The sequence below is a fragment of the Vulpes lagopus genome, chromosome 11, assembly GCF_018345385.1.
Source record: "Vulpes lagopus strain Blue_001 chromosome 11, ASM1834538v1, whole genome shotgun sequence".
NCBI lineage: Eukaryota > Metazoa > Chordata > Mammalia > Carnivora > Canidae > Vulpes > Vulpes lagopus.
Genome location: NC_054834.1, coordinates 99,386,314 through 99,412,707, shown reverse-complemented (window position 1 = coordinate 99,412,707; position 26,394 = coordinate 99,386,314). Strand labels below are relative to the sequence as shown.

The 26,394-nt window shown below is 50.6% G+C and overlaps 2 protein-coding genes and 1 long non-coding RNA gene across 4 annotated transcripts; 1 reads left to right on the top strand and 2 right to left on the bottom strand.

Annotated features, from left to right (window-relative positions):
* Nucleotides 1-5,949: 5,949 nt before the first annotated feature.
* Nucleotides 5,950-7,913, bottom strand: HOXD1 (homeobox D1). The gene is made up of 2 exons (XM_041773217.1): nt 7,308-7,913; nt 5,950-7,042 (listed from the first exon to the last, which is right to left on the bottom strand). The coding sequence occupies exons 1-2, from the start codon at nt 7,882-7,884 to the stop codon at nt 6,708-6,710; spliced, it is 912 nt and encodes a 303-aa protein (XP_041629151.1). The 5' UTR covers nt 7,885-7,913; the 3' UTR covers nt 5,950-6,707.
* On the top strand, nt 7,831-18,378 carry LOC121501289. Of its 2 annotated transcripts, none has more exons than XR_005990566.1 (3): nt 7,831-7,872; nt 17,386-17,847; nt 18,158-18,378. It is a non-coding gene; the product is annotated as an uncharacterized LOC121501289 (long non-coding RNA). The 2 variants fall into 2 exon arrangements; XR_005990565.1 differs by lacking the exon at nt 7,831-7,872 and adding an exon at nt 8,362-8,430.
* Nucleotides 18,379-21,848: 3,470 nt separating this feature from the next.
* Nucleotides 21,849-26,025, bottom strand: HOXD3 (homeobox D3). Its single transcript, XM_041773212.1, has 2 exons — nt 25,440-26,025; nt 21,849-23,445 (listed from the first exon to the last, which is right to left on the bottom strand). Exons 1-2 carry the CDS (start codon nt 25,975-25,977, stop codon nt 22,688-22,690), a joined length of 1,296 nt encoding a protein of 431 aa, XP_041629146.1. The 5' UTR covers nt 25,978-26,025; the 3' UTR covers nt 21,849-22,687.
* Nucleotides 26,026-26,394: the final 369 nt, after the last annotated feature.

The window sequence follows — 26,394 nt, the reverse complement described above, 5'->3', positions numbered from 1 at the left end:
TTACTTGAAAAAAAAAACTTAGCAAATAAATTGTTTTAATGTCCTTCGCCTGGCACAAGAGATGCTTGATGAGTAGCCCTGATGTAATAATCTAATAAAACCATTCAACATTCAGCAACTAGTATAGAATCGCTATTATGTATAAGGTACTCAATGAGAGAGAAAATATATAGCAATGGTGAGAAAACAAATGGAGAACAAATAAGAGGGAGACAGTGGCAGGGAGGGAGAAAGAAACAGATCTCATAATATAGCAGAAGACTGGAAATGCTGAATGAGTAATACAAATACTACAGAAGCTCAGAGGAGCTCACTTTAAGTCTGGATGGTGCAAAAAGACTTCACAGTGATGAAATTCAAGCTGTGCCATAAAGGATGACTTTGGATAGGCAGAGAGAAGATGGAAGATAATTCTAAGAAAGAGGGATAGCGTGAGAAAAGGTTCAGAGGCAGAAAAGCATAAATTTCCTTGGGGAAAAGAATGAACAGATCACACTCGCAAGGGTGACGTCGCTATGTCAGGCCATGGCATGAGTTCAACATAGATCTGGAAGACTTGAATCTCAGGCTAAAACATTTGAGCTTATCCCACTGGCAACCAGGAGCTACTGAGAATTTAAAATGGAACAACATGATGAAGACAGGGCTTTAAAATGGATTGACTGGGAAGGAGCCTGAAGGCAAGATCAGCAGGGCATCCATCGTGTAGCTGAATGAGAGATGATAAAGCCTGAGCCAACGGAGAAGGAAAAAAGGCCTGAGACATTCTGAAGGAAAAATAAGTAGGGCTCAGTAACTAATGGAAAGCAGGAGCGAGTTGGGTATTTGTATCTCTCTCTGCAACAGAACAGAGTATTTACTTTGGAATCCCACATATTTTCAAAGAAGAGAAATTCAAAATTATTTCTCTATTCCGAAAGCTGTGGACTTTAAGTTATTAAGAACAAGAAGATTGAGAATCTGAACTTGAATCTCTAACAGCCATTTGAAAAGTTTCCCATCTGTTCAGAGGGAAGTGGTAACTGTGGGGAGGCTATCAGCATTGCTAGCTCTTTTGTTTGAGTCAAGACCAAGAAACATCACCTAGTTCACATATATCCACAATGTTCTTTTTTTTTTTTTTTTTTTTAAGATTTTAGTTATTTATTTGAGAGAGAGAGAGAGTGCGAGCAGGGGAAGGAGCAGAGGGAGACTCTGGAGAAGTAGACTCCCCACTGAGCAGGGAGCCTGACACAAGGCTTGATCCCTGACCTCCAGGATCAGACCTGAGCCCAAGGCAGACGCTGAGTCACCCAGGGGCCCCTACCCACACACATTCTGAAGATGGATAATTTAAAATGTAAAGGTCTCTTGTTGATGCCAAACTTACACAGCTACATCATTGTTAAATAAACTTTTCAGTAATAAGTCGAAAAGTAAGGAATTGCAAGATTATACGGTGATAAGGAAACTTAATGATCATCCAGACCAAACCCCTCTGTTTTATAAAAGAAACCGAGAACAGGGGAGTTCTGTTTCCTTTTCACTGAAAATCACAATCAGTGCTAACATCCACATCTCCCTCCTTAAGAATAATGTTCTTTTTTTTCCATAGCCCTTTCCTCAGCCTCAGTGATTCCATCCTCCTGGGAAATGCTTAGAAGCCGGCAGTGTAGCTGTGTCATCTCCAGTTCTAGATTTCTCTTCTGTTTAAATCATTGAGAAGGAAATACAACAGGAAAAAACCACTGGGATGAAATAGAGCTCCTGCTACAAGACAGAGCAATAGTTCAGCCAGCCAGCAGCCAAGAAGAGCAGAGTGGGACTGAGATGATCAGACTGTAGAACAGAGCCCCAACCTGCCCTTGTCCACATTATCTAGTATTTGATACACTTTAAAAAGAGCAAACAGTCATTCTGGTTCCAAGATGTTGGAGAAAAACAGTCACTGCTATCATCTTACAAACAACGGCTATGTATTGGGACCGGAGCAAGGATTTCAGGAAGGGGCAGATAAGGATCTATCATGAACTCAAAGAAACTTGGGGCACGTGGCTTGCTCAGTCAGTAGAGTATGCAACTCTTGATCTCGGGGTTGTGAGTTCCAGCCCCATATTGGCCAACTCTTGATCTCGGGGTTGTGAGTTCCAGCCCCATATTGGCTGTAGAGATTACTTAAAAATAAAATCTGTCTTTTGAAGATTTTATTTATTTATTCATGAGAGACACAGAGAGAGAGGGAGAGACAGAGGCAGAGGGAGAAGCAGGCCCCCATGTGGGGAGCCCGATGTGGGACTCGATCCCAGGACCACGGGATCACACGCTGGGCCAAAGGCGTAGACGCTCAGCCGCCGAGCGACCCCGGCGTCCCATTAAAAGTAAAATTTTTAAAAAGGAAGGAAAGGAAAGGAAAGGAAAGGAAAGGAAAGGAAAGGAAAGGAAAGGAAAGGAAAGGAAAGGAAAGGAACTAAACTTAAAATTCACTTATTCACTTCCAGGATCTGAAAGATACCCTAGCAATTTTGTATTCATGATTTTTTCTTAAAGACATCCCTCAAATTATAGTTTAGGCTCAACAAAACCCCCGAAGAATGGAATGTGCTAAATAGTCTAGAGCCTTCTAGAAATGCCTCAGAAGTGTCAGTGACCTGCTCTATTAGCTATTTACAAGTCCAAATGACCAATCTTTGGCCATCCTTTGTATTTATTAAATTATATCAATAAGACTAGTAGAAGAGATAATGTTTAAGTTTTTACAATCTAGGGATGTCTGGGTGGCTCAGCGGTTCAGCGTCTGCCCTCAGCTCAGGGCATGATCCCAGTCCCAGGATCGAGTCCCACGTCGGGCTCTCTGTGAGGAGCCTGCTCCTCCCTCTCCCTCTGCCTCTCTATCTCCCTGTGTCTCTCATGTATAAATAAATAAAATCTTTTTTTAAAAAAAGTATTTACAATCTAAGAAATAGACTTTCTTTTCATGTCAGTATTTAGGAATTCTTTCCTTCTATTTCACTATTAAATTTAAGCCATTTCTGTTGAATTTATATTTGTGCATAACAATTATAACTTCAGAAGCAGTTGTAAGTGAGATGTTAACTAGAGCTATTTTGTATGTTCATTGCATGTTCATGCTCTGCAAATATGCTTTAGAGGTCAAAACCATGAAAATCTTGATTCTATTTAGATGGAGGTTTATCATAATTTGTGAGATACGTGCAGTATGGTTTCACTTTAAAACCACAAATAAAGTTTTAACAATCGGCATTTTTCTTGTCGAGAGGGCTGTGGTCAAACTAAACATTTCTCTGAAGCCGATTAGGTCCTGAGGTTTTGAAATTCAATATTCGGCAAATATAGAACATTGTTTGGCCATAAGAAATAATTAAGAACTCCAGAACTAACGCAACTCTCCGGGGTCTGCCCCTCTTTTCTGATGACCTGATAATTGGACGTAACCTCTCTGGTCTCAGGCCCGACCATATCCGAGGCTGGGGCAGAAATATCTTTTGAGGATTTAGGTGACCTTATTTTAGGTTTTTACATTAGCAAGTCCTTTGTTTGCTAGCACTCAAGTGATGGAAATTCAAATATTATTAAATGCTTTATTTCTTCTCCTCACCCCCAACTATCCTGAATCCAGAAAAATAGACACACGGTCATTCTGTGAAAACAAAGGAACATTGAACAGTAAATTATACAACAGCCAGAACTGTCCACTGTGTATTCATTCTTGTAACGGGCCGCTGGAGGGTAAATTAGCATATTTAGTTTAAATTCTTATAAAATAGAAATGTGATTGTTTTAGTAGTCTCACAGTTTGCATAGTAACCATCATACTTCATGGATGATCTCACTCAAAATAACACAAAGCTCTGAATAAGGGGAAGGGGAATGTTCTATAAACAATCCAAATGGATTAGGTACCTCTACGGACAAGAGGTATTTAATGAAGTCTAAAATCCACTTTTCCTGTACAAACACAGTGTCACCGTAATCCTATGGACTGTATTTATTTTCTTGGGGCTGAACTCTTTTTTTTTTTTTTTTCCAACGATAGGCCTAAAATAAAATATGCAGAAGTCATTGAATTGTTTCTATAGCATTTTCATTGCTGAAAGGGACCTCCAGAGGTCACCTAGTTCATCCCCATCCCCAGCCAGGACTCTCCCTAATACTGAATATAGCTGTATAGTGATCTGCATTAAGAAAGCTTTTAAAGATCCCTGGGGTTGGTCAAAAAATAGCTAATATTGGCCTGATTCATAGAACAACATTATACGTATGTCAAAATAGCCACCTTCATCAAGGAAGACATCCATCAGGGTTAAGTGCTAGCAGTAGCTTCAAAAGGAAAAGCTTTATTTTCTCAGTGAAAAGGGTGGTAGATTAAGGAAATGACCCAGCGTGTTGGCATTTTGTATGTTTGTTTGTTTGTTTAGGTGTACACTTAATGCTTATCAAAAAGGAAACATTGTCTTGTCAAAGACCACTGCAGGGGAAGCCCCGAGGTGGCTGCAAGTAAGCACATGACAAGTCCTGTAACAAGTCCTTTCCACCAGCTTTGGGGGGGGCGGGGGGCGGGGGGAAGGGGGTGCTGTTGTTTCAAACAAGATCTGATTAGCATCAAGTCAATGAGGGGCAGATGGTGAAACATAAGAATAATATTGACAACTTGAAACTACTATTACACTGTATGTTAACAAACTGGAATCTAAATAAAAACCTTTAAGAAAAAAAGAGTGAACCTGTGAAAAACAATAAAAGATTAATATTGACAGACCTGCTTTTTAAGTAATATCTTTTGCCCCTAATTGGCTGAGTTTATTAACGCTTATAATTTTATTTCTTCAACTCCATTGAAGCGTGGGTGCAGAGGACAGGAATTTAAGTGTAATTTCAATCTTCTAAGACAATCACATCGGGTATCGTAATCCTCCACAACTGTATCCAGACTTCTGAATAACTGGATTTAAAGAATGTAGAATCTAGAAATCTAGCCAAAAGAAGACCTGAGGTTCTTATTTGGATTGTTTGGGGCTTGAAGCCTTTCGGTTGAGCTATAGGGAGCTTTTTAAAAATATAGCTATAGCTATTTATAAGTGAGGGACACGTCCTGCCCTGACAATTGTCCCAAGTATCCACTTGACTTTGTGTATTAACGTCGCATTTTTTCACATAATATAATTGTAAGGTTGCATAGAAGCCTGGTCAACCATGTGTGCTTTCGGGGTTAGGAGCTGGGGGTGGGGTGGGGGGGCTAGGTGGAAACAAGCTTAGAGGATTTTTTTTACCACATACCCTCTTGTCAACTGTCAAATGCTGTGCTTTGAAACTTCTTTCAAAGGATTCACTTGGAAGTATTTCATTTTTAAAAACAGAGAGGTACCTCTATGCTCTCTTATTAGGCCGGATGTCAGTCTGGGTTACAGGAAGTGGAAAGCTCTGACTCCTGGCCTCTGCCAGCCTCCCTTGTAATTCTTGACTTTGGAAATGGGAAGTCAGCCATTGAGAACTTTTTGATGTGCAGATGCCTTTCTCAGAGAACACTAGCCAACTAACAAAATCTTCAGGTTGTCTTTTCCTGTTGTGAGAGCAAGAGACAAAAGAATAAGAAGATCTCTCTGCAGTGTCTTCTTGGCTTTACAACATCCCCACAGTGGACACCTCGCCTTTGAGTTAATGTGCAGTCTACACCTTCACCATAAAACTCAGGCACTTCAGGTACAAGACTGCCTAAGTTACCTGACTCTCTGGCAGAGCAGTTTTTCTTCTCCCTTAAAACCGCTCAGATAGTTGTCCGTTACTTGTGGTTTGTGTACACAACCTGCAAAAAGTGTTATTTTTTTTCAAGTCACCAATCTAAACCAACTCCCAGAGCAGAATCAAGAAATTCCAAATAGAAGAAACCAAATTAACTTTTAAGAAAGATCATGAAAATGAAAGTTGTGCAAGGAAAAACAGAGAGTAGCAGATCCTGTAATTTTTATTACAAAAAAAAGTTCAGACTCTTTACATGCTATGACATCAAATGTCATGTAGAAGTTCATTGCAAGCACACCTCCTTAAAAATATACATACTGTATATATTTACATTCCAGTTTGAGTAACTGGTGTCAAGGTGTAGTTCAGGTTCTAGTGTTCACCCACCCTGTGGATTTGTTTAGCTACTAACTAGACAGCGATTGTATCTTCACTCAGGCACACGAAGAGGTAGAAACTGCTTTTAAAAGAAAAAAAAAAAAGTGGAGTGCAAATGTGAAGATCATCATTGAAGCAGCTCGGCTACATCAAGAAGGCCCTAACTAGCTAGCTTTGGTTATCTCAAGCTGAATACATGTAGTCTGTCCTTTAAATTAAAATCCGAAAAACCTTGGGTAGACGTTCTTCTCGGCACATCGGGGTTTGGCAGAGATCAGCAACTATTGGCTCTGCCCCTCTGCACCAAAGAATTGCATATGACTAAGTTAGGCGACACAGCAGCAGGGCTGGGCTGGCAGTTGGGCACCTTTTCCCTGATAAAACACAAATAATACACAAACAAGCGGCTTAAGAGACCTCAAATTGATATCTGGAACCCAGAAGCCCCCTAAGAGGCTTGTTTCCCAAGTGAAACCTCTATTAATTTCTGCCCATGCCCACTTCCGTCCCAAGCTGAGCTCAGGAAGCGCGGGCGGGCGTCAGGGGGCCTATGACTTCTGCAGGCCAAGCTTTCTCAGCCTCAGGGCGGACCCTCATGAGGGCTCCTGGGCCTGAGAAGGGCTCCCCGGGTTCTTTCCAGACTTGGTGGTACTGGCTCCTGAGTGGGGGGGCTGGAGGGAAGCCACGGGGCTGTGGGAGGGCAGGAGCCCTTCTCGCTCCCTTTTCTTCTGTTTCATCCTGCGATTCTGGAACCAGATTTTTACTTGGGTATCATTGAGCTGCAAGGAGTTGGCGATCTCGATGCGTCGGGCTCGAGTCAGGTACTTGTTGAAATGAAACTCTTTCTCCAGTTCTGTCAGCTGCTTGGTGCTGAAATTCGTGCGGATGGCGCTGGAGGGGCTGGCGGCTCCGAACTCGGCGGGTCGGCCTGCAGGTACAGACAGGGCGTCGGCGGGGGGCGGGGGCCGCGGGGCCGGGCTCAAGGGCCCCCCCCCCCCCCCCCCGGGCTCAAGGGCCCGCGCGCCTCCCGAGCAGCGCGCCGAGGGCTCCGAGGGCTGCTGGGGGCCGGGCACACGCTCGGACGTCGACTGGGGGCTCGCTCGATGGCAGGCGCCTCGGCCAGCAGCGCCCCGCGAGCGCCCCGCGAGCGCCCCTGCTCCGTAGCCCCGCGCCCCGCCCGAGGCCGCACTTACTTTTCCGAGGGGCGCTCCTCCTCACTCTCATCCACTCGAAGGTGCTCACGGCGGCGGGGAGGCCGGAGGCGGGCGAGGCCGACGTGGGGTAGGCCCCGGGGCCCGGCTCCCTGAGCCTGGCGGGCGGCCCGGGCTCGCCGAAGGCCGCGTAGTCCACCTGGCCGCTGAGCAGGAGGGCGCCGCCGCCCGAGAAGACCGCCGAGGTGGCGTAGTGGACGCGCGCCCCGCCGTCGTCCGCCGGCCGCCCCAGCGCGCACGGGAGGTCGTAGGCCGCGCCGGGCCCCGGGCAGCCCAGGTCCGCCCCGCCGGCCGCCGCAGGTGCGCCGCCCGCCTCGTAGGCGCCCTCCAGGCTGCAGGGCGCGAAGGCGGGCGCGGCGGGGGGCGGCGCGGCCAGGGGCGCGGGCCGGGCGGCGGCCAGGGGCAGGCAGCCCACGAAGGCGCCGTCGCCGCCGCCCAAGGGGAAGGCGGGCGGCAGGGCCGCGGGCCGGGCGTCGGCGCGGCAGAACTTGGGCGCGAAGCTGAGCACGTCGCCGCCGCCGCCGCCGCCGCACGACACGTACTCCAGGTAGGAGCTCATGGCTGCGGCGCCCCCGCCGGAGCGCGCGGGCCGGGGCGCGGAGTGCGGAGCGCGGGGTGGAGGGCGCGGGGCGCAGGGGCGCAGGGTGCGGGGCGGGGAGCGCGGGGTGCAGCGCGCAGGGTGCGGGGCGGGGAGCGCGGGGTGCAGCGCGCAGGGTGCGGGCGCGGGGCGGGGAGCGTGGGGGTGCGGAGCGCGGGGCCGGGCCGCCGCGGGCTGCGCCGCTCCGCCCGCCCTCCTAGCCCAGCTGCCTTCGCCGAGCCATGGCGAGCGAGCCGGAGGGAAATAGTGGCCTAATATAGCGGCGGGGGTGGCCACGTGGCGCCGGCCCGCCAATGGGCGCCCGCCCCGCACGGCCGGGGTCCCGGCTGCACGCGCCTGCCCCGCAGCCAACTTCGCCGGACCTGCGGGCGGCCGCGGCCCAGCGCCCCCGGGCCCGGGGAGACCGAGACCGGCGCGGCCCCGGGGCGGGCGGGGCGCGAGCGCGGGACGCCGGCTCCGGGACCGGCACCGACGGAGCGGCGGGAGAGCGGCGGGGCTGGCCGCTGGGTGAGGACCCGAGCTTAGAGCGGGAGAAGCCGGTTCTTCTGGATGCGGGGGGGGGGGAGGGAGGGCGGGGGGGGGTGTGGGAGGGCGGGGGGGCCCACCCCTGGGCTGCCGACCTGGGCACTGAGCTGGGGACTGGGGCCGTGGGGACCGCCCGTAGCCTTTGTCCCCCCTCCCCCCTGCGCTTGCGGGTTTTCCTGGCGCTGAGTTCTCCCTCTCCTAAACCTGGAGCACAGGCTTGACTGTCCCTCGTTCTGTCCCTCCTTCCGATTCGGGGGACGAAGTTGTACGCCTGGGGGCCGCGTACCTGGGGCGGCACAAAATCTCCGCGTTTGGACTAGATTTTCACGTTACTTCGCAGCGTTGCCTTCAGTTCGCGCCCCTTCCATGGGTGGCGGCGTGACTAGGTGCGTGTCGGGGCGCCAGGTTCAGGTTGGGGCAAGAGATGGGGGTTCCGCCGGGGGGGGGGGCTGCACCAGATGCCCCCTCTGCCTAGGCTGTAAGGAATGTGCCCGCGGGGGGGGGGGCGCTGGCACCCGCCCCAGGGCTGCGCACGTTCGCTCCGGGCGCTTGGCTCCAGCGCGCCAAGGCTTCCCAGGGACCGGTCAGATCTCAGAGGTTTGGACGGGCTTGTACCTCGAGGCAATTAAAGCTTCTGTTCCATCAGATAAGTGCTGCGTCGTCTCTTGCGAGTGAAATGTGAGGGCTCACAATGTTAATGGGCTCACGTCTTTCCCTTGATAATATGGTTTTGTTTTACTGAGCGTAGAGAGACGGGAAATAAAAGTGCAACTGGCGCAGGAAATGAAGAGTAGAAGGGTTACAAAGACAAGCTTTGCATTGACAAACTTCCCAACTTCCTCCAACATTTCTTGTAATGCTTTCCTCTTTGGGCCGTAGGAAAATAACAAATTAAATAAATAAACGGTATTTACACACAGCAGTCATGAAAGAGAGTGGTTTCCTAAAACTGTGTGAATGGGGTCTACTCTTGGCTTATTCAAGTGCCCTTGAGAATTTGATCTGTTATAGCCTCTTAGTTATGGTGACAGAGGTTTTATTATTGTTTTACTGATCCACTTGTCATGAAAGAGCGATTGAGGCTTTCCCTAAAATTCCACTTGGAGGAAGCCTGGAAAGTTGGAGCCATCACAGTCGGGGGAGCCAGTTCCTTACTGGGATGTGAACTTGTGAATAAACAAAGTCACACCAAAAGTGTTGCGGGTGAAGCTGAAGTTGAGCCAAGGTGAGGAAGGGGTAGGTAGAGAGGACACACCTAGGAATGAGCACAAAGCTAACAGGTCTGGGGTTCCTACACTTCTGGATTTCTTGGGTTTGATTGGGAAACAGAATCCTGTGCTGAAAATCAGCGCTTCACACTTGATGTTGCTACTTTCAGTTTGCTCCTATGGCCAATCAGATGACAAAGGTCCTAAGTAGTTTTTTTAAAAGGAAAAAAATAGCGGCTCTTTTTTAGCTTCCTGATCAGGAAATGGGAGAGCTAGCTCAGCCTTCATATGTAGAAGCATTTCTTTGCCGTTTCCCATTCTGGGCTCTTAATACAAAAATATCAGCAACTCAGATGCTGCTGAGTTCGCATAACACCTCACTCACCCCTGACTAAACTTTAGTAGCCAATTTTTACCAGCATAATGGCCCAGTGAGTACACTCCTATCTCAAAATCATAGGTCTTCTCTCAAAAGGTGCCCATTTAATCACAGCTCCTAGGCCTAGAGGCCCCAGCAGGTCAAGAAGGGGGATGGCCTTGTAAACCTCTCTGGAGAAAACATCACCTGGCTGCAACTCAGGATGTAGGGCAGAAAATCCAGCCTGATTGGCAAGTCTGACCAAGACCTATCAAGGGTTTTGCTCTAAGGTTTCAGGAGAAACAGGCAGCCTTCGCAGCTTGGCAAACTTCATTGCAAAAGGGACTGGGGTTTTCCTGCTAAGCGTTTAGGGCAAAGGTTGGGTCCTTGCTGTCACAATTAAGCATTGACTTTGATGTACCCATAAGCTGTCCACACTATTTCCCTGAAGCAAAATTTTGGAGATTGAACTTCTGCTGGTGGAAGAAAATGTCTTAAAAGGGAGAAAGATTTTTTTTTTTAATTGTGTTGTTTTGTTTTCAAAACTATGGGTGAGAGTGGGTGGGTGGGTTGTTCAGTATTTTTTCAGACCCAGTTGCAGGTCTCTGATGATCGCTACATTCTGTTCATTCTCTTTACTCCCTTTAATCTCTCAGGCTCATATCCTATATCTTGGGGCCCAGAGCTGCTATCTCCACTCCTGGACTGGTTCTTGACTTGCTCAGATTAGAGTCAAGACTCTTGTTACCTCACACTCAGATTCAACATTTGCCAAAGACCTACTGTGTAAGAACATTTTATTAGGGGAGGTCTAGGCTACAAAAAAAAATATATATATATATATTTTTTTTTTTTTCTCAAGCCAAAGGAACTAGGGATTCATTACTGGCACAGGTCGCAGCTATATTATAAATCTACTCCAGAAGAATCTGAATCTATAATTTTCTAAGGAGAGATTGGAAGATATTATTGGGAAATGTATGGAGGATGTAAACATAGGATACTTTGAGTACCTTTAAAGTTTGTCTCCTAGATGTTCACAGGGTATAAGAGAAATGTCTTACTAATTTTATTGCTTGTTCAAGTCGTGAATTCCCAAGGGTCACTTCGCCTGCTAGGTCCTGGTGCTGTGAGTTCTCAGCAGGAGGTGACAGCAGAGGGGCCTGATTGCCAGGTTGTGTTTGATGTAGGAATGCTTTGAAATCTCTCCCATACTGCTAACCTAGGCAGCCACCCCCACCCCTGCCCCATAACAACCTTTGTCTCCCATTCCAACAACAAGCTTTTTTTTCCTGCAGACTGAAGGCAGAAGTGATGGAAGGATGGCACTCTGGTCTTCTGTGTGTTTACAGTTGTTCCTAAGAAGTCTCGTGCAACCCTTCTATACAAGCCTCATCATGTTACCCCCCTTGGAGATGTTTTGAGCACATGCATACTCTTGGCCCCACAGCGCCCAAGGATAGAAAGGCTCTTGCTTGTTGAGGTGAAAAGCAGGCGGGGAGGTGGGCTTTTCTCTTAACTAAGATTTGTAGTTCTCTGCAGCAGCCTTCAATTTTCCCATAATGGAAGTGGGGGTGAAAGGGATCCCAAGGACTAACATGAGCCTCCCTGAGGAAAATGGTTTAGAGTGCTGTGCCTTTCCCGGAGAGCTTTGTGAATGAAAGACTCATGGGTCAAGCCCTTGCGTGGCACACAGTAAACAGACAAGAAATGTTTGATGGACAGAATGGTGTGTTTTTACCATGACTAATATTGGCTAAAGGACATCCTTAGATTACTGGCTCCCAAAACCACTTCATGAGGGTAGGAATCATAATAGAAGCTTCTTTAAATGTGCAGGGGCCTGAGCCCACGCAAGAGATTTTCACCCAGTGTATCTGTCTCCAGTAGGCGGTTCAGTAAGCCTCTTGGGTGATTCTAAAGCAAGGTTCTTTGGAACCATACTTTGAGAATTTCTGCTTCAGAGTGGGGTGGGCAATGTGGGGAGAGAGGGGTGGTTCTGTGGGAGGGGCCCTTGACCAGCACTGTGAGAGCTCCTGGCTAGCTGGAACATGAGTCTGAACAAGGTTGAGAAGCCTGTTGGGTGGTAGGGGCGGAGAATGTCACGGCCAAACCTAAGTCTAGTTGAGGTGAAGTTTCATAAAATATCCTTAAGTAGTAGTCAGTAGGAGTTTCCCCAGTTTTGCTGACAAAATAGTGCTTTGCAGAGACCTGGCTCTGCTCCTTTCCACTTACCTAACTTGGCTTTGAGGATGCTGGTGAGATAGTAAATGAAAGGGTTTTGTCTATCCCAGTCTCCCCAGAGAAAATTCAGAGTGGTTTTGAGGTAATGGAAAGAAGGAAGAGGTAGGAATGGGGGGGTGGGGAGGGTCTCAAGAGGGAGGAGCCAACTCTTCTTTCCTTCCACCTCTCCCAAATTATCTGGAATGAGTATTTGAGCTCCAGGGACCTCAAGGTTTTTATTTTTGCCATTCAAGGGATGAAATGTCCCTTGCCTAAGCTGTAATTCTTTCTTTGGTTAAAGATGGGCCTATCATATCATAAAACGTCAGTGCAAGAAGGCCCTTTAGAGGTAAGTGACACTGAACCGCTCGTTTTAGAGAGGAAGTCACTTTACTCAAAGGTTAAAAGACAAAACCATCCTGCAAAAAAATGAGGGAACTAACGGGGTCTCCTCACTGTCCGCAGTCGGCTGCCTGTCCACAGCCTACAAAGAGGGAAGAGTAAAGCAGCCCCTCCACACTGTGGCGTCCTCCGTGTGCAGCCAACAGAGCAGTGTTCGTGGAGACACCCTTTTTCTGGGAGACCATACAGCTGGTGTGGCTGACTGGGAAGCTTGCTGCCCTCTCTTTGCAGTTTGTTTGCTAAAATTGTGCTCCAAACTTCTGAGGGCCCACCTTGAGCCACTCCTGCAAGGCAGAGATGGATCTGGGTCCTCACCTCCTCCAGCAAGCAAGAGTAGAGGATCCCTTCATCTCCCGCTGAGCTTGATCCCTGGGGGATCAAAACCAGAAGTGTCCCTAGAGTAATGTAACTGGATAGTACAAAGTTAGCACAAGTGTGAACACACACAGGTACACCCAGGCCAGTTACATTTGTACTAATCTCTCTCTCTTTCTCTCTCTTTTGCACCTTTATTTTTTAAACAGGTAACATATTTAAATTTATGTGGTGCAAAATTCAAAGGTATGCAGTGGTGTACCACGATGGTATGCAGTGAAAACCTTTCTCCCATCCCTGTCCTCAGCCACCTAGTTCCCCTTCACTAGTTATTAGTTTCTTGTATATCTTGCCGGAGATACTTCATACGTCTCCATCTATCTATAAATTCCCCCACAATTTTTGCATAAATGATAGCATATTAGGTAGACTCTTTTGCCCCATGCTTTCCCTCCTATCGTGTCTTGAAGATCATTTCATAGAAGTGCCTACAGAACTTCCTGGTTTATTTTTACAACTTCATGCTGTCCTGTACCTATGTACCACAATTTATTTAACTAATCCTCTTCAATAGGTATTTAGCGTATTTTCAGTCTTCTGCTATTACAAACACAGGTTCAAGTTTTTGACCTATAGAAAAATTCCCAGACATGGAATCACTGAGTCGAAAGGATGTGCACTGGCAATTTTGATACAAATTGCCAAATGGCTCTCCTTAGAAGTGCATCAATTTATACTTCTACTGTCAACATAGGAGAATTCCTTTTACCTCATACCCTTGCCATCTCAGTGGGGTAGTAAAATTTTTTACTTTTGCCAATCCAATAAGTAGAAAATAATACCTCTTACTGGGCAGCCCAGGTGGCTCAGCGGTTTAGCGCCGCCTTTGGCCTGGGTTGTGATCCTGGGGACCGTGGATCGAGTCCCATGTCTGGCTCCCTGCATGGAGCCTCCTTCTCCCTCTGCCTGTGTCTCTGCCTCTCTCTCTCATGCTCTGTGTCTTTCATGAATAAATAAATAAAATCTTCATAATAATAATAATACCTCTTACTTACCCTTAGAGCACCTCCAAAAATGCCATTCTTCTTTATCTTGTTTGATCCTTTCATAATTCTATTTTACAAATGTAATATGACACAGAAAAGATAAACTACTTGTTGTCATCATGCCCAATGTAAATAGCCAAGGTCAGATGTCCAACACTCTTTCCTCTACACTGCACTGTGTCACAAGGAAGCCTAAGGAGGTTCAAAGAGAGTGGGTGGCTTCAAGCATTCCCTGAAAGACACAGGATATAAAAAAGCTTTCTGACATCTGCTAAGAGGCCTCCTCTTTAGTGGTTTGATACCAGGACCACATTTCTGCACGTGTCCCTGGAGAGGACCCTCCGGAAGCGGAGGAGCTCTAATTAGCAATATGATCTGACCTAGTCCTAAGCATTAGCTTGGATTCAATATCTGGGAAGCAGTAGGGTGTTGTCTTTAATTTTCCTGATACCTATTTCTCACTGGCCACCCAGGATCTAAATATTGATCAGAAAAAAAAAATAAATAAATAAATATTGATCAGCATGGTGTGGGCGAGAGGATGTTTTCCCTAGGTTTTAGCTTTGCATAGGACACTCACTTGGACCTGGTGAGGGTAATACCTAATGCAGGCGTGTGTGCACACACACACACACTCACACACACAAATGGTAAACTCCTGAGGTAGACATCGAAATAGACATCTATTTCACTGGTGATGAAACTGAAGGCCAGAAAAATGAAGTGAATTGTTTAGGGTCATACAGTGTATGGGTTAGCAAAGCAGAAAACACAATGTAGACCTACCACTGAGTTCCTCAGTATCCCCTGCAAAGTCTTCTCTTCCCCAGCCTGCATTCATTTTGGTGAATGACCAGAGTACCGGCTCAGGCTCTCTAAATAGAAACCTAGGGATTAGCATTCATAACTCCTTTCACTCATCCAGTTTTCACCAAGTCCTGTGAATTTGTCCTCCTGAATGTTTTTCCTCTTTATCCTCATTACCTTAGTTCCTTTCTCTGCTAGATTATTGCAGCAGAGAGAGGAACTTTTTTCCTTCCCTCCTATTTCTGCTTTCTCCAGTGACACACAGTATCCCAAAGAGCAAGCTTCCTAAATAGATAACCTCACATCCCAGCTTAAAACCTTCAGTGGCTACCTACTGTCTACAGATTAGGTCCAGTCTCCTTTCCATGGACCCCGTGCAACTTCTCTTTTCAGCCAGATGCTCTACTCCAAATGATTCTTCTTGTTCCCGGTCCAGACCTTGCTCTTTCTTCCCTCCTTGCTTTGCATGTGCTGCTCTCTGTGCCTGGTACATCCCTCCTTCCTTCCTAAAAAAAAACTCATACTTCAGGAACCCAAATTCACATCCCCTGAGAAGCCTTTTTTTTTTTTTTTTTTTTTTTTTTTTTTTGACAGTGCAGTGGTGATAGTGGCTCTCTCTTTTTATTCCAGGAACATTTTGACCACACCTGTGTTACAGCGTCTGTCATGCTGTTTTAGGATTCTTTTTCTCCCCCAGTAGATCAAAGGGCACACACTATTAGTGACTCATTTTTTATAGCTCAGAGCCCAGCACCGTGCACGCAGGAGCTGTTCAGTAGGTGCTGCTGAAAGGCAAGGGAGAGAGGGACAGGCTCCAAGCCAAGGACAACAGGACCAGTATTTTAATCGCTTAATGAGTTCAGAACACTGTGCGAGGCTTAATGCTTCAGCTTATTATCTATGTAAAGCAAAATGATAATAGAACATCTCTCCAAAGCCAGCTAATTTCCACCCAATGGATGCTGAAAGAGAAGAGGGAAGGGGGGAGCTGGAAGTTTCTGTCTTTCAAGGGTTCTTTCCTATAGGCTGAGGCAACACTTCACTAACTCCAGAAACTTCTCAGCTGATGTCACTCAGAAAAAGAGCAAAAGAGGGGGTAGCCTGGAACTTTCTTAGAATTTACCAAGAGGACTACAAGTACCACTCAAGAGAGGGTGTAAGAATGCTTCACCACCCACTTCCCACTTCCCCAAGCCCTCCTGCGCTGGAGGGCTCTAATGCTAATGACCGCCCCCCCCCGCGCCCCGCCTCCCCAGGCCGCTGCGCGCCGTTTTCAGTCCATCCCTTGATGCTATTTCTAAAATGAACCCCAAAAGAGCTGAAGTAAAAATACTCCAGTCCTTCTGTCACAGCAGAACAGAGAAGGAGAGGCGTATCATTGTGGTTGGTATTTTAAGTGTATTTTTTATTGTCCTTTTTATATGGCATTCAAGTTGAGTTCCAAGTTCAACAGTCCAAGTGTCACCCTGCCTCCTCCCACGCGAATTACTTCTGCAGGTGAAGGAGACAAGCGAACTAGCTCCGCCCCGTCCCCCGAAGCCTAGTCTCCCGGGAATCTTTTTAAAAATCCCCACACAGTGTCTGCGAGGGCCTCCTGCCCGGCGGGACTCGCTGGTTCTGGCTAGGGAGAGGTGAGCGGCCCTTTCGGGGCGTGGGGCGCGTTAGGGGGCGGCGGGGGCGGCGGGCCCGGAGGGAGCAGGTGGGGCGGGCCCGGGAGGGTCCCCCGCGGTCCGGGGGCGGGGCCGAGGTGTCGCGCCCTCCGCGGCTCCCCGCGTGCCCGCGTCTCCGCTGCTTGCGGCTTCTGGTCGGCTCGCAGCTGGCCCCGACTCGCTCCGAAGTGGGAGGAACGGCTGTCGAGCGGGAAGTGCACCCCGGGTGATTGATGAATCCTTAACGGGACCAACCTCTGCCGCCGCCGCCGCCGCCGCGCACGCGCACGGGGCCCCCGCCCCGGCCGCCGCCCCGCGGGCCGGGTAGCTCAACGCCCCCCCCCCCAGCTCGGGGCCGCAGGCCCGGGGGGCGCGGAGCGGGCGCGCGCCTCTCGAGCCTTTGTGCGGCGCGGCCGCCGGGGCGCCCGGGGGAGGCGGCGGCTATTGTTCCCCGCGGGGGAGGGGGCGCTGCGGCTCCCCGGCGGGTCCCCGCGGCCCGGGACGGGCGGGGGCTTCCTTTGTGTGCGCTGCGCCCGCGACGGGAAGGGCGCGTCGCTGCCGCCCGGGGGCCGCGGCCGAGGGAGGCCGGTGGCAGCCCCGCCACGGCCTGGAGCCCAGCGCCGCCGACCGCGTCCCCGCGCCGCGCTCGCGGAGGCGGCGGGAGGGACGTGGTGTTGGTAGGGCAGCGCTTGGAACAATAGAGCCATCAAAGGGCCCTCTCCGCGGCCCCGCGGGAGTCGGCGACGCTCTCCCCGCCCCGGTCGGAAAGGCCCAGGCCCAACAGGTCCCCTTGGCCTGCTGCTCGGCCTGCCTCCCCAGTGGAAACCCTTCATCAGTAGCGCCAGGGTTCTCCGGGAATCCTGATGTAAATTCAAGTCTCCTCCTGGGGCTCCTACTAATGTTAAAATCCTATTTTCATTATTTTCCAGATATTGTTCTCCCATACATATGATCCAGACTAGCTCCAGGAGCCAGTCAAGAGATTTTGCCACAGGATCTAGGACAAAAGGATTTACCTCCTATCACCCACCTTGCAGATCTCCTAGGGACCTTTCGCCTTCTGCTGCTGCTGCAAATGATTGGACATCCATTTGCATTTCCTCCTCCATCATGTGGGGAAACCTTTTGTTTACTGTGCTCCAGGCTGGACCTGGCCTGAAAGTGGGTCCTTGAATTACCTTTGTACTATTCCAACTTGCCAAGGTGGTTTTGAGACCTGAGGGCCGTATTCAAGCATGGGCGTTAGGCCAAGTATATATGTAATCCATATGGTACCAACGGTGGGCCCCAAAGATAACAGCATCTGTAGCTGGACCAGAAGACAAGCTACAATGAAAACTAAGATTTCATCCTCTGTGATGATCTTCTCCACCACCAGCACCACCAATGCAGTAAGTACAGAGGATTCACCTATCCAGTCTTTTTTTTTTTTTTCTTCTTTTTCTTCTTCTTCCTCTCCATCCAGGCCCTCTGCAAGAGAGATCTAAGTGAGCTAGTCCTAAGAGGTGGTGAGGGTATGGCTGGTGACTCAGTCTCAGCTCTCTGTGCCCAAAGTGTCTAAGGATATGTCTGCTCACCCAGTTGCAGTGCCCCAAAGTGATGAGGCTGTAGGCCTGTGGGGACTGGGGTCTTCTGGCCCTCTTTGTATTTTTATTTAATACTCACATACTCTGTTCATCCTGTTTTCTTTTTTTCTTACAGTTCCTGAAAGAAGGACCAAAGTAATGCCAAGAACCCCCAGATGAAGAGGACCTTCCTGGATCTGTAACTGGGATTATTTAATCAATTTTGTACTTCAAGAGAAAGTTTCCACTAATTCTGAGGATAAAGCCAAACAGGCCTGTGACAGTCCCTTGAGTACTGACAGTGTAAACAAGCTTCTGGCTTCCCCAGGTCAAGCAGAGAAACACTTTTCATTAGAATGTTGGGTTTCTTCTTTGTTATTCAAACATACACCCACACATATCCTCTTCACCCTGGCTAATGAAAAACCTCAACAGATGGAGAGCCTAGGCTCCCCAGACTTCTGGCTGAGGAGATGCACTTCCCTCAGTGTAGGTTGGCTGGTACAGAATGGGAGAGGGAGAAGAAATGAGTAGCTAGTATAGGTAATCACTATCTTTTAATACTCCTTACAGATAGAAATTCGAAAAATCCTGTTCAGCAAGGTTAGCAGCCTGTGGGGCCTCGGAAGCCAATTTGGCTGATGTGTCTCTAATAGGGACTAGGCTTGGGGCGGCACCAGGGGGAAAGGACTCACTCCATATTCTCTCTCTCTCTCTCTCTCTCATTTGAAAGCCTGTACAAAGAAATGGTACAAATGGATGGTTAACTTAATGATTCATCAGAGGCGGATTTTTCTCTGTCAGGTCCCTGGACGAGGCTGAGGCCTGAAAGCCAGGAGGCAGAACATTTACTTAGCGCCCTTTCTTACCGCCTTTGGGGGGAGGGGGGCAGGACTACTCTGCAGACCGTTCCTCTGCGACTTCCCCATACTCCCAGCCATCTCAGTTGGGTCCCTCTACCCCCTCGGGCTGGATCCTGAGTTTCTCCCGGTAGCCAGGGCAAGCTCGCCCTCAGCCTGTCTTTCCCCGCCCCCACCTCCCATTCTGCAGTGGGCCATCCGTGCAGCCTCCTCTCCACTCTGCTTTAATTCAACTGCCGGGCCGTTAGAACAACCGGGGGCTCCCAAAAGACTGCCGCCCCCATGCACGGGCCTGGGCTTCAGACTCCAAGCCTCCGGAGGCTCCCCCCCAACCTCCGTGACCCCTCCCCTCCCCCACTCTACCCTTCAGCGGTCTCCATAGGAGAAAAAGGCAGAGAGCTGAGCAAGGCCTGAGCCAGAGCGCCGCTTCCTCCCTCGGAGCGGCGGACGAGGTCAGCCTCCCGGAGGCCAACCCGAGACGAGGCCCAGCCCGTGCTCCCCTCCCGGCGTAGGCCCCACGGCGCGCAGCCCCTGGGAAGCTGCGCGCACAAAGGCGCCGCGGCTGCTGGAAGGCCGGGCTGCGGCTCTGCCCCGAGCGCCCTGCATCCGCAGCCTCGAGGCCTCGGGGCGCCCCCGTCGCCCCCTCCCCGCCGTGAGCCCGCCGCGGGCGGAAGCCCCGGGCTGGGGTGGAGGCGCCCCTCCGCCGCCAACCTGCCCCTTCGCGCCGCGAGGCCCCCCCTCCCCGGGCCGCGCTCCCCTCCCCTCCCCCACGCGCTCTCCCCGCCGCTCGAGGGCCGCGAGGGGGAGGCGGGAGCCGCCGGCGCTGCAGCAGCTATTGTGACCTTCCGCCGCCGCCGAGCGGGAACCCAGCGCGAGCGAGCGCGCGGCCGGCGGGGGAGGGGGCGGCTGTGCGTGCAGACCTCGGGGTGCGGGGGGGGGGCGGCAAATAAATAAAGGTTTGCAACCTTGGGCAGTTGGGCGCTTCAGAGGGCGTTCGGTTGTGTTTAGACTCCGGTGCTTCCTAACGCTAATTGCAGGCTCAAAAGGAGCAGAATTTATGGCGAAGGCCAAGGCGGCTTGTTTATAATTTATGAAGTTTTAAATGGCTGAGCCGCGGGCCCCCCTCTCGCCCCGGCCCAGGGCCGCGCGGGAAGCGCCGACCCAGACTCACCACCGCACCCCCCTCCCCGCGCCGGGAGCCACCGAGTGTGCCCATCACATGACACTCACGCCAATGGCAGCAAAGAATCCGAGCTATTCTCAGAAGCCTCGGGAAACCTTTCCCCAAAGGTGAGAGAAAGCCGATTTGTCCCAAGCGACCCCCCCCCCATCACCACCTCATCAGAGAGGGGTGCCTCTGGGCCACCGCCCCGAGAGGGAGCCCCCAACCCCGCACTTGTTTGGAGGCTCAGTGTGGGAGGAGGCTGGTGGCAGCCGGCCTAGACACCGTTTACTGTCTAATCCATGAAACCCTAAGCCGCAGATGACACTTGGGGCCTTCGCAGACACCCGCAGACTCAGCAGATACTCCTGCGGTAACACACCGCGCTGGAAAACGCCTGGAGCCATAATGCATTATGTATTTTTATTATTATTTATGGTAGGAAGAGGAGATGAGGGAAAACCGGGCTGAATCTAAACAGCCTGATAATTCATCTATTTAATATTTAGCCAGTTAAGAAAGGTTGTTGTAATCCCTGCAAGGCAGCAAGCTCTTCTCTGACTTCCCTAATAGCTTAAAAAATAATTTCTTACAAGACAATTAGAAATTCTGCCTGTCGATGCAAATTTCATAGAAAACAATTTTAAGCCTTGAAAGTGGGTAAAATATCCCTTCAGTTGAAGTCATTTATTCTGTTGATACACTTCTACAACATGTATATTCTAAACCTGCTCAGATAAAGTGAAATTTTAGCAAAAGGATAATCCCCTCCCACCCCCAACCTAACATGCCATTTTAAAAACAGCACAAAGGAACAAGGAAACTAGATATTATTGGAGCCATCATTATTTAGCGAAACACAAACATCCAAATAGAAACGATTGTTGTTCCACCAGAAGATTAGAAGTTAAATTATTTCCACACAATGGGAATTTCACCTCGTGTCACCGGGGATGTAGTAGGAGTTGCATTATTTGTCAAACCAAATAGAGATGCGTGGGCAGACTTTGCTGAAATACAAAAGAATTGAACCTTATCTGAAGGCGCTTTCCAAGTGTCTCCTGATAGAGGAGCGGGTGGACGTTGTCCGCCCCTAGCTAAAGCCACACTAATATTTACAAAATGGATATTAACCCTTGAAGACATTTTTTTGCCCGTTTTGTACAAAGAAACAGGAATAAACAAGGTGTTTGTACGTGTTATGTTCCATTAATGAAACTTTTATTACTTTACATCGCGGGGGACGTCTGTTTACTTTAGAAATGAACCACCAACCGCTATAAAGGAAAAAGTCCTGACAGCATTTCCTAGAGAAAAAGCTTAGGTGCGTGTTTCCAAATGATCGTTTCTTTTTGTGCACCTCAGCTTTTTCATAGCTCAGTTCTTACAACTTCACGTGTGTCTTTTCTTTGATTGTCAGTTTTCTCTTAAAGTTTATTTTTTATTAGCGCAGAAAAGTGAGTGCTGGCCTCCCCAGTGTAAATGCAATCTTTAAAAAGTCGATTTGTGTTCTAAAAAAGAGGGTGGTGGAAACAGCATAAGCAGGCACAGCACAAAGCCCTACCCAAATTATCCCGCCCAGGCCATTTCTAGGCTTGCATCCTCAGATTTCCTCCCCTGATGTCAATAGCTGCAATGTAATCAAGTATCCCCAGAACCAATTCGTGTGCCAGATTCCGAATACATTTTTTTTTTAATGTATACATCCAAGAGTCAGCCTACTTGGGGGCCTTCTATTGGGATTGTGCGAAAGATAAAAGGCAGAGCGATCTACTTCCAAGTGTGCGTGATTAACACAGATACACTTCCGACTGAGAAATTTTTTTATTCTAAATATTTGTTCAAATAGTACCAGACAATTTGAAATCAATAAACTGTGTCGAGTGGTGAGGGCTGCGGCTGTTGAGAAATGAGTAACGGGTGTCGTGCCACGCCACGGGGCCGCCTGACTCTACCCATGAAGGACAATTTGCGGTCTTAATCCTTTACATCAACTACAAACACCAGCCACGGTTACAACTGTTCAAAACTACTCTCTCAACTAGTTCAGACCAAGGGGACTAAAGAGGTGAAACGTGGCCCCCGCGGCCTGGGAGCGCGTTCCTAAGCTTGGCTGGAGAATTCTACAAATATACACATAAATACATTAAGACGAGGATAAATAATCAGGGAAACGAAATGACTCGCTTCAAATAATAAATACAGATCGTTGAGTCCGATGCAATCCTTACGGGACGGGAGGGAGCATATAAATTAAGGTCTCCGTCACTAAGCTAGACGCGGGCCAGGCCCCGGGCTGTCCGGGCGCTGGTCCCTCCGCAGAGCGCGCCGCCGGTGGGTCTCGGACTTACCTTCGGGACACCACTACCCGATTAGAGTCCCTCGGTCCGCAGTATATGGCACTGTCGGGGTTACAGAGGAGAATCCTTGCGGCTGATTTATGGCCAGTCACCCCAAGGAGGGCGCGCCTGGAGGGGAGGCCCAGTCGCCCGCGTCTCGGCCGCCGCGGGCCCGAGACCAGGAGGCGGCGACCGGGCCGGAGCGAGGGAGGGGGTCCCCGAGCTGCCCCGCGGGCCCCGCCCGCCACCCCCGCCACCAAAGCAAAAGAGGTAATTGCGCCGCGAGTCCGGGCCGGTGGCGGCCGCTACAGATGCGTCAGTTTGGGGGCCTCGGGCAGGCGTCCCTGAGACGAGTGGTGCGCGGACAGATCTGTGTAGGTGGGATGAGGGTCGCACGGTCCGTGGTGGTGGTTGCCCGGGATCTGCGCGGCGCAGCTGTAGTCCACGCTGGCCGAAGACGGGTGCGAGAGGTGGCCCAGGTTGAAGACGGGCCCGGACGCCGGCGCCATGGAGTCGACGAAGTTGCCCCCCACGTACACCGGGCTGCCCTGCAGGTTGGCGCTGGCGAAGCCGCCGCCGTTGCTCGCCATGGGGTGGGGCTCGAACTCGGGCGCCGCGTAGCGCTTCTGCTGCGGCAGGCAGCTGCTGAGCGGCGCCGTGTAGGCGGCCAGGCCGTACATGTTGGGCTGAGATTTGGCGAAGGCGGGCGGCGAGGGCGCGTCGTAGGCCAGGCCGGGCACGGGCGGCAGCTGGCCCGAGTAGGCCACGTGGCCCGCGGCGCTGCCCAGCGGCGGGCTGCGCTCCGGGGACTGCCCGGCCGGCGAGTGCAGGATGCCCTTGGCCTTCTGGTCCTTCTTGTACTTCATGCGCCGGTTCTGGAACCAGATCTTGATCTGGCGCTCGGTGAGGTTCAGCAGGTTGGCCATCTCCACGCGGCGTGGCCGGCACAAGTAGCGGTTGAAGTGGAATTCCTTCTCCAACTCCACCAGCTGTGCACTCGTGTACGCCGTGCGCACCCGCTTGGACGCTGGGCCCGGCGGGCTCTTATCCTCGCAGCTCTCTCCTGGGCAGGAAGGGAGGTAGAGGGGATGCTGAGCGGGAGAGGAGGGGGCACCCCGGGCTGCAGCGGGGTGCTTCCCTGGCTCCTCTATCCCTCCCCCCACCTTGGGAGTGGGGGAGGGGCGGCTGAGAGGTGAGATTCTGAGCGGGACCTCGCAGGCCCCAGTCCTACCTAGGAGTTGCACCTGAACGAACCCCCACCCCCAATCTGCCTTCTGAGGTCCTATTCACTCTGCGGCCCCCTCCCTTCCAGCCTAGTCCATCATCCTGTCCCTAAGGCTAAGGCTGTGGAGGAGTTTAATGAGAGACTAGTAGCAGCTGCTGAGGCCTAGCCACCACCCCCCTCCCAGCCCCCATTAAAGAAGGCCAGACTTCTTTGAACACTCTTCCCAGACTCTGCTGGGGGATGGAGGAGAAAGGCAGCTCCCTCTCTCCCCCCCTCAACCTTGCTTTGGGGCTGGCTACTGAGCAAAGCACCCCAGGAAGCACAGAATGAGGGTGGAGATCTGGGCACCTCACTCCAGCTCAGCTGCACCCAAGGGCTCTGCACCCAAACTCAGGGAAGTAAGAAACCATAAAAATACTGCCCCAGAGTTTCAGGGGCTCCAAGGCCAGCCTGGGTGCATTTTGAGTAATTCAGTGCTGGGAGCAGCAGTCTCAACCCTGGTTTCCACCACCCCTGCCACCTCTAGCAGCTTGTCCACTCCCTCCCTGCTTGTACAAATGGATTTCTCCTGGGAGGGAGGGGCCTGGGCTTGCAGCTGGGAAGGAGGAGCAGAAGATGCTTACAGGCTGGAAGGCACTTTCCCCGTAGGAGCAGCAGCCCCAGAGAATTGCAGGCAAACCAGAGACTTGATAACAAGCTAGTTACATCCGAGGTCTCCAACTAGCTCTGGACCTGGAAGCCAATTCATCTACCTGAAGATAAATGGCATCAAAGGACACAAGGCCAGAAAATTTTAGGAACCAAGCAGGCTGAGGAGAATGGCAGCAGGCCTTAGGGCTCCTGGCCCTGCCTGTCTTCTTCTACACACCCTGAATGGACCCACAGAAGATCTCAACTCTAGGATCAGCTTTTTCAGGAAGAGAAACCCAAGGCTGCTCCTGTTTCAGAGCACATCCTCTTCCCCTAGGATATGACCCTCTGCATTATGGATTTGCTGGGATGGGGAGATCTGGGCTGGGGTACACCAAGCAGAGTCCATGGCTAGGTCTTGCAGGCTCTGGTTGGATTCAAGCACACCATTCTGTGGTTTTTGTCATAACAGTCTCCTTATCTGTAAAATGGGGATGTTATTATATACCTACCTCAAAGGGTTCTTCAGAAAATTAAATTAGATAATGCTTGTAAGGCATTTATCAAGGTTGTTAACATGGATCCATGTTAGCACTCCACAGACTTTAGTTCTTACTAATTTAAGGGAGTAAGGTGGTGTGATGAAGACTACATAAAAACTCAGGCACCTGGGTGGCTCAGTGGTTGAGCATCTGCCTTTGGCTCAGGTCATGATCCCAGGACCCTGGGAGCGAGTCCCGCATCAGGATCCCCGCGAGGAGCCTGCTTCTCCCTCTGCCTGTGTCTCTGCCTCTCTCTGTGTCACTTATGAATAAATAAATAAAATCTTTAAAAAAATGAGGCTTGGAGAGTCATAATACCTGTCTTCAGGTTTTGAAGAGCTGTTGGATGGAAGGAGCTAAGTTAGGACCAGCATCCTAGGACAACAGATATTAGGTCGATATAAGAAAAAGCTATCTACTAATAACTGTGGGACTTGTCTAGCAATGGCACCAGCAACCTGGAATGGAGCATCCTGCCCCTGTACGGGTGTGGCTCCAAATCAGGGACACTGAAAAGAAAGGATATTTCTGCATGAATAGGAGTGCAGACCTATGGCCTCCAAAGCTGGACTTCCAGCCCTGAGCCTCTTGCTTCCCAGGTGAGCTAACTTCTTGGGGTCTGGGGGACTTAGCCCAGGGCAAGCGCCCTCAGAGAGCTACCTGCAGTGGCACAGCTGTTCTTTTGCTTGGAGTTCTGTCGGGACTCTTTCATCCAGGGGAAGATCTGCTTGCTGATGGTGGCTGAGGAGCCCGAAGCATTGGGCCCACCCTTGGCCTTCTTGGCAGGCACTCCACCTCCAGGATTGGTGGGTGAGGATGGGGGCAGAGGTGGCGGTGGAGGAGGGGGTTGTGGTGGCTGCTGCTCTGAGTTCAGGCCAGGAGGCTGGCTGCCACCCCCCCCACCCTGGCTGTTCCCAGTGCCAGGCCGCATACAGCTGCCATTCAGTTCTGTTCCTTTGTGGGCCGGGGCTCTCAGAGGTGCAGAAGTCTGGATGGAACAGGCGGAACCCGGATAATCGGCGTCCAGGGAGCTGGCAGCCGCAGGGGGTGGGTAAGGCTGATGGGGGGTGCCGTAGTAAGCGTCGGTGGCTTTGCTGTAGCCATAGCCTCCGAAGAGTCCGGGGTTTTCATAGTAAGCAGCCTTCTGCATGGTGCACTCAGGAAGCTCCAGGGCCTGTTGACCCTGCTCAAATAACATTGACCACCACTGTCTCCTTCACCACCTCCTCCTCCGATGTCTGCCGAATCCTGAGGGGGCCGGGGTAGCCCCAGGCTCCAGGTGACCTGTGGAGGAGAAAAGTGAAAGGCCCCAGAGGGACTGTAACTGACAAGACAACCAGTGTAGAAGGACTAGCTCGCCCTGCTCTCTGCTGCCTTCATAGTGGGAGGATCTGAGACTTTATGAAGTTCAACTTATTTGAACCTTTGGAAAAGTCAGAAGGCATTTCCATAAACATAAGAAAAGACCTTTCCTTCTCTTGAGCTCAACTCCATCCAAGAGAAGGGGCTCCCTCCCCACGCAGACACTATTTTCTTTCTTCAAGATTGTCCATTTAGCTTTCGAAATGGCATAGAAAAGCACTTATGGCCTCATACGTTTTAATGGCTGATCCTC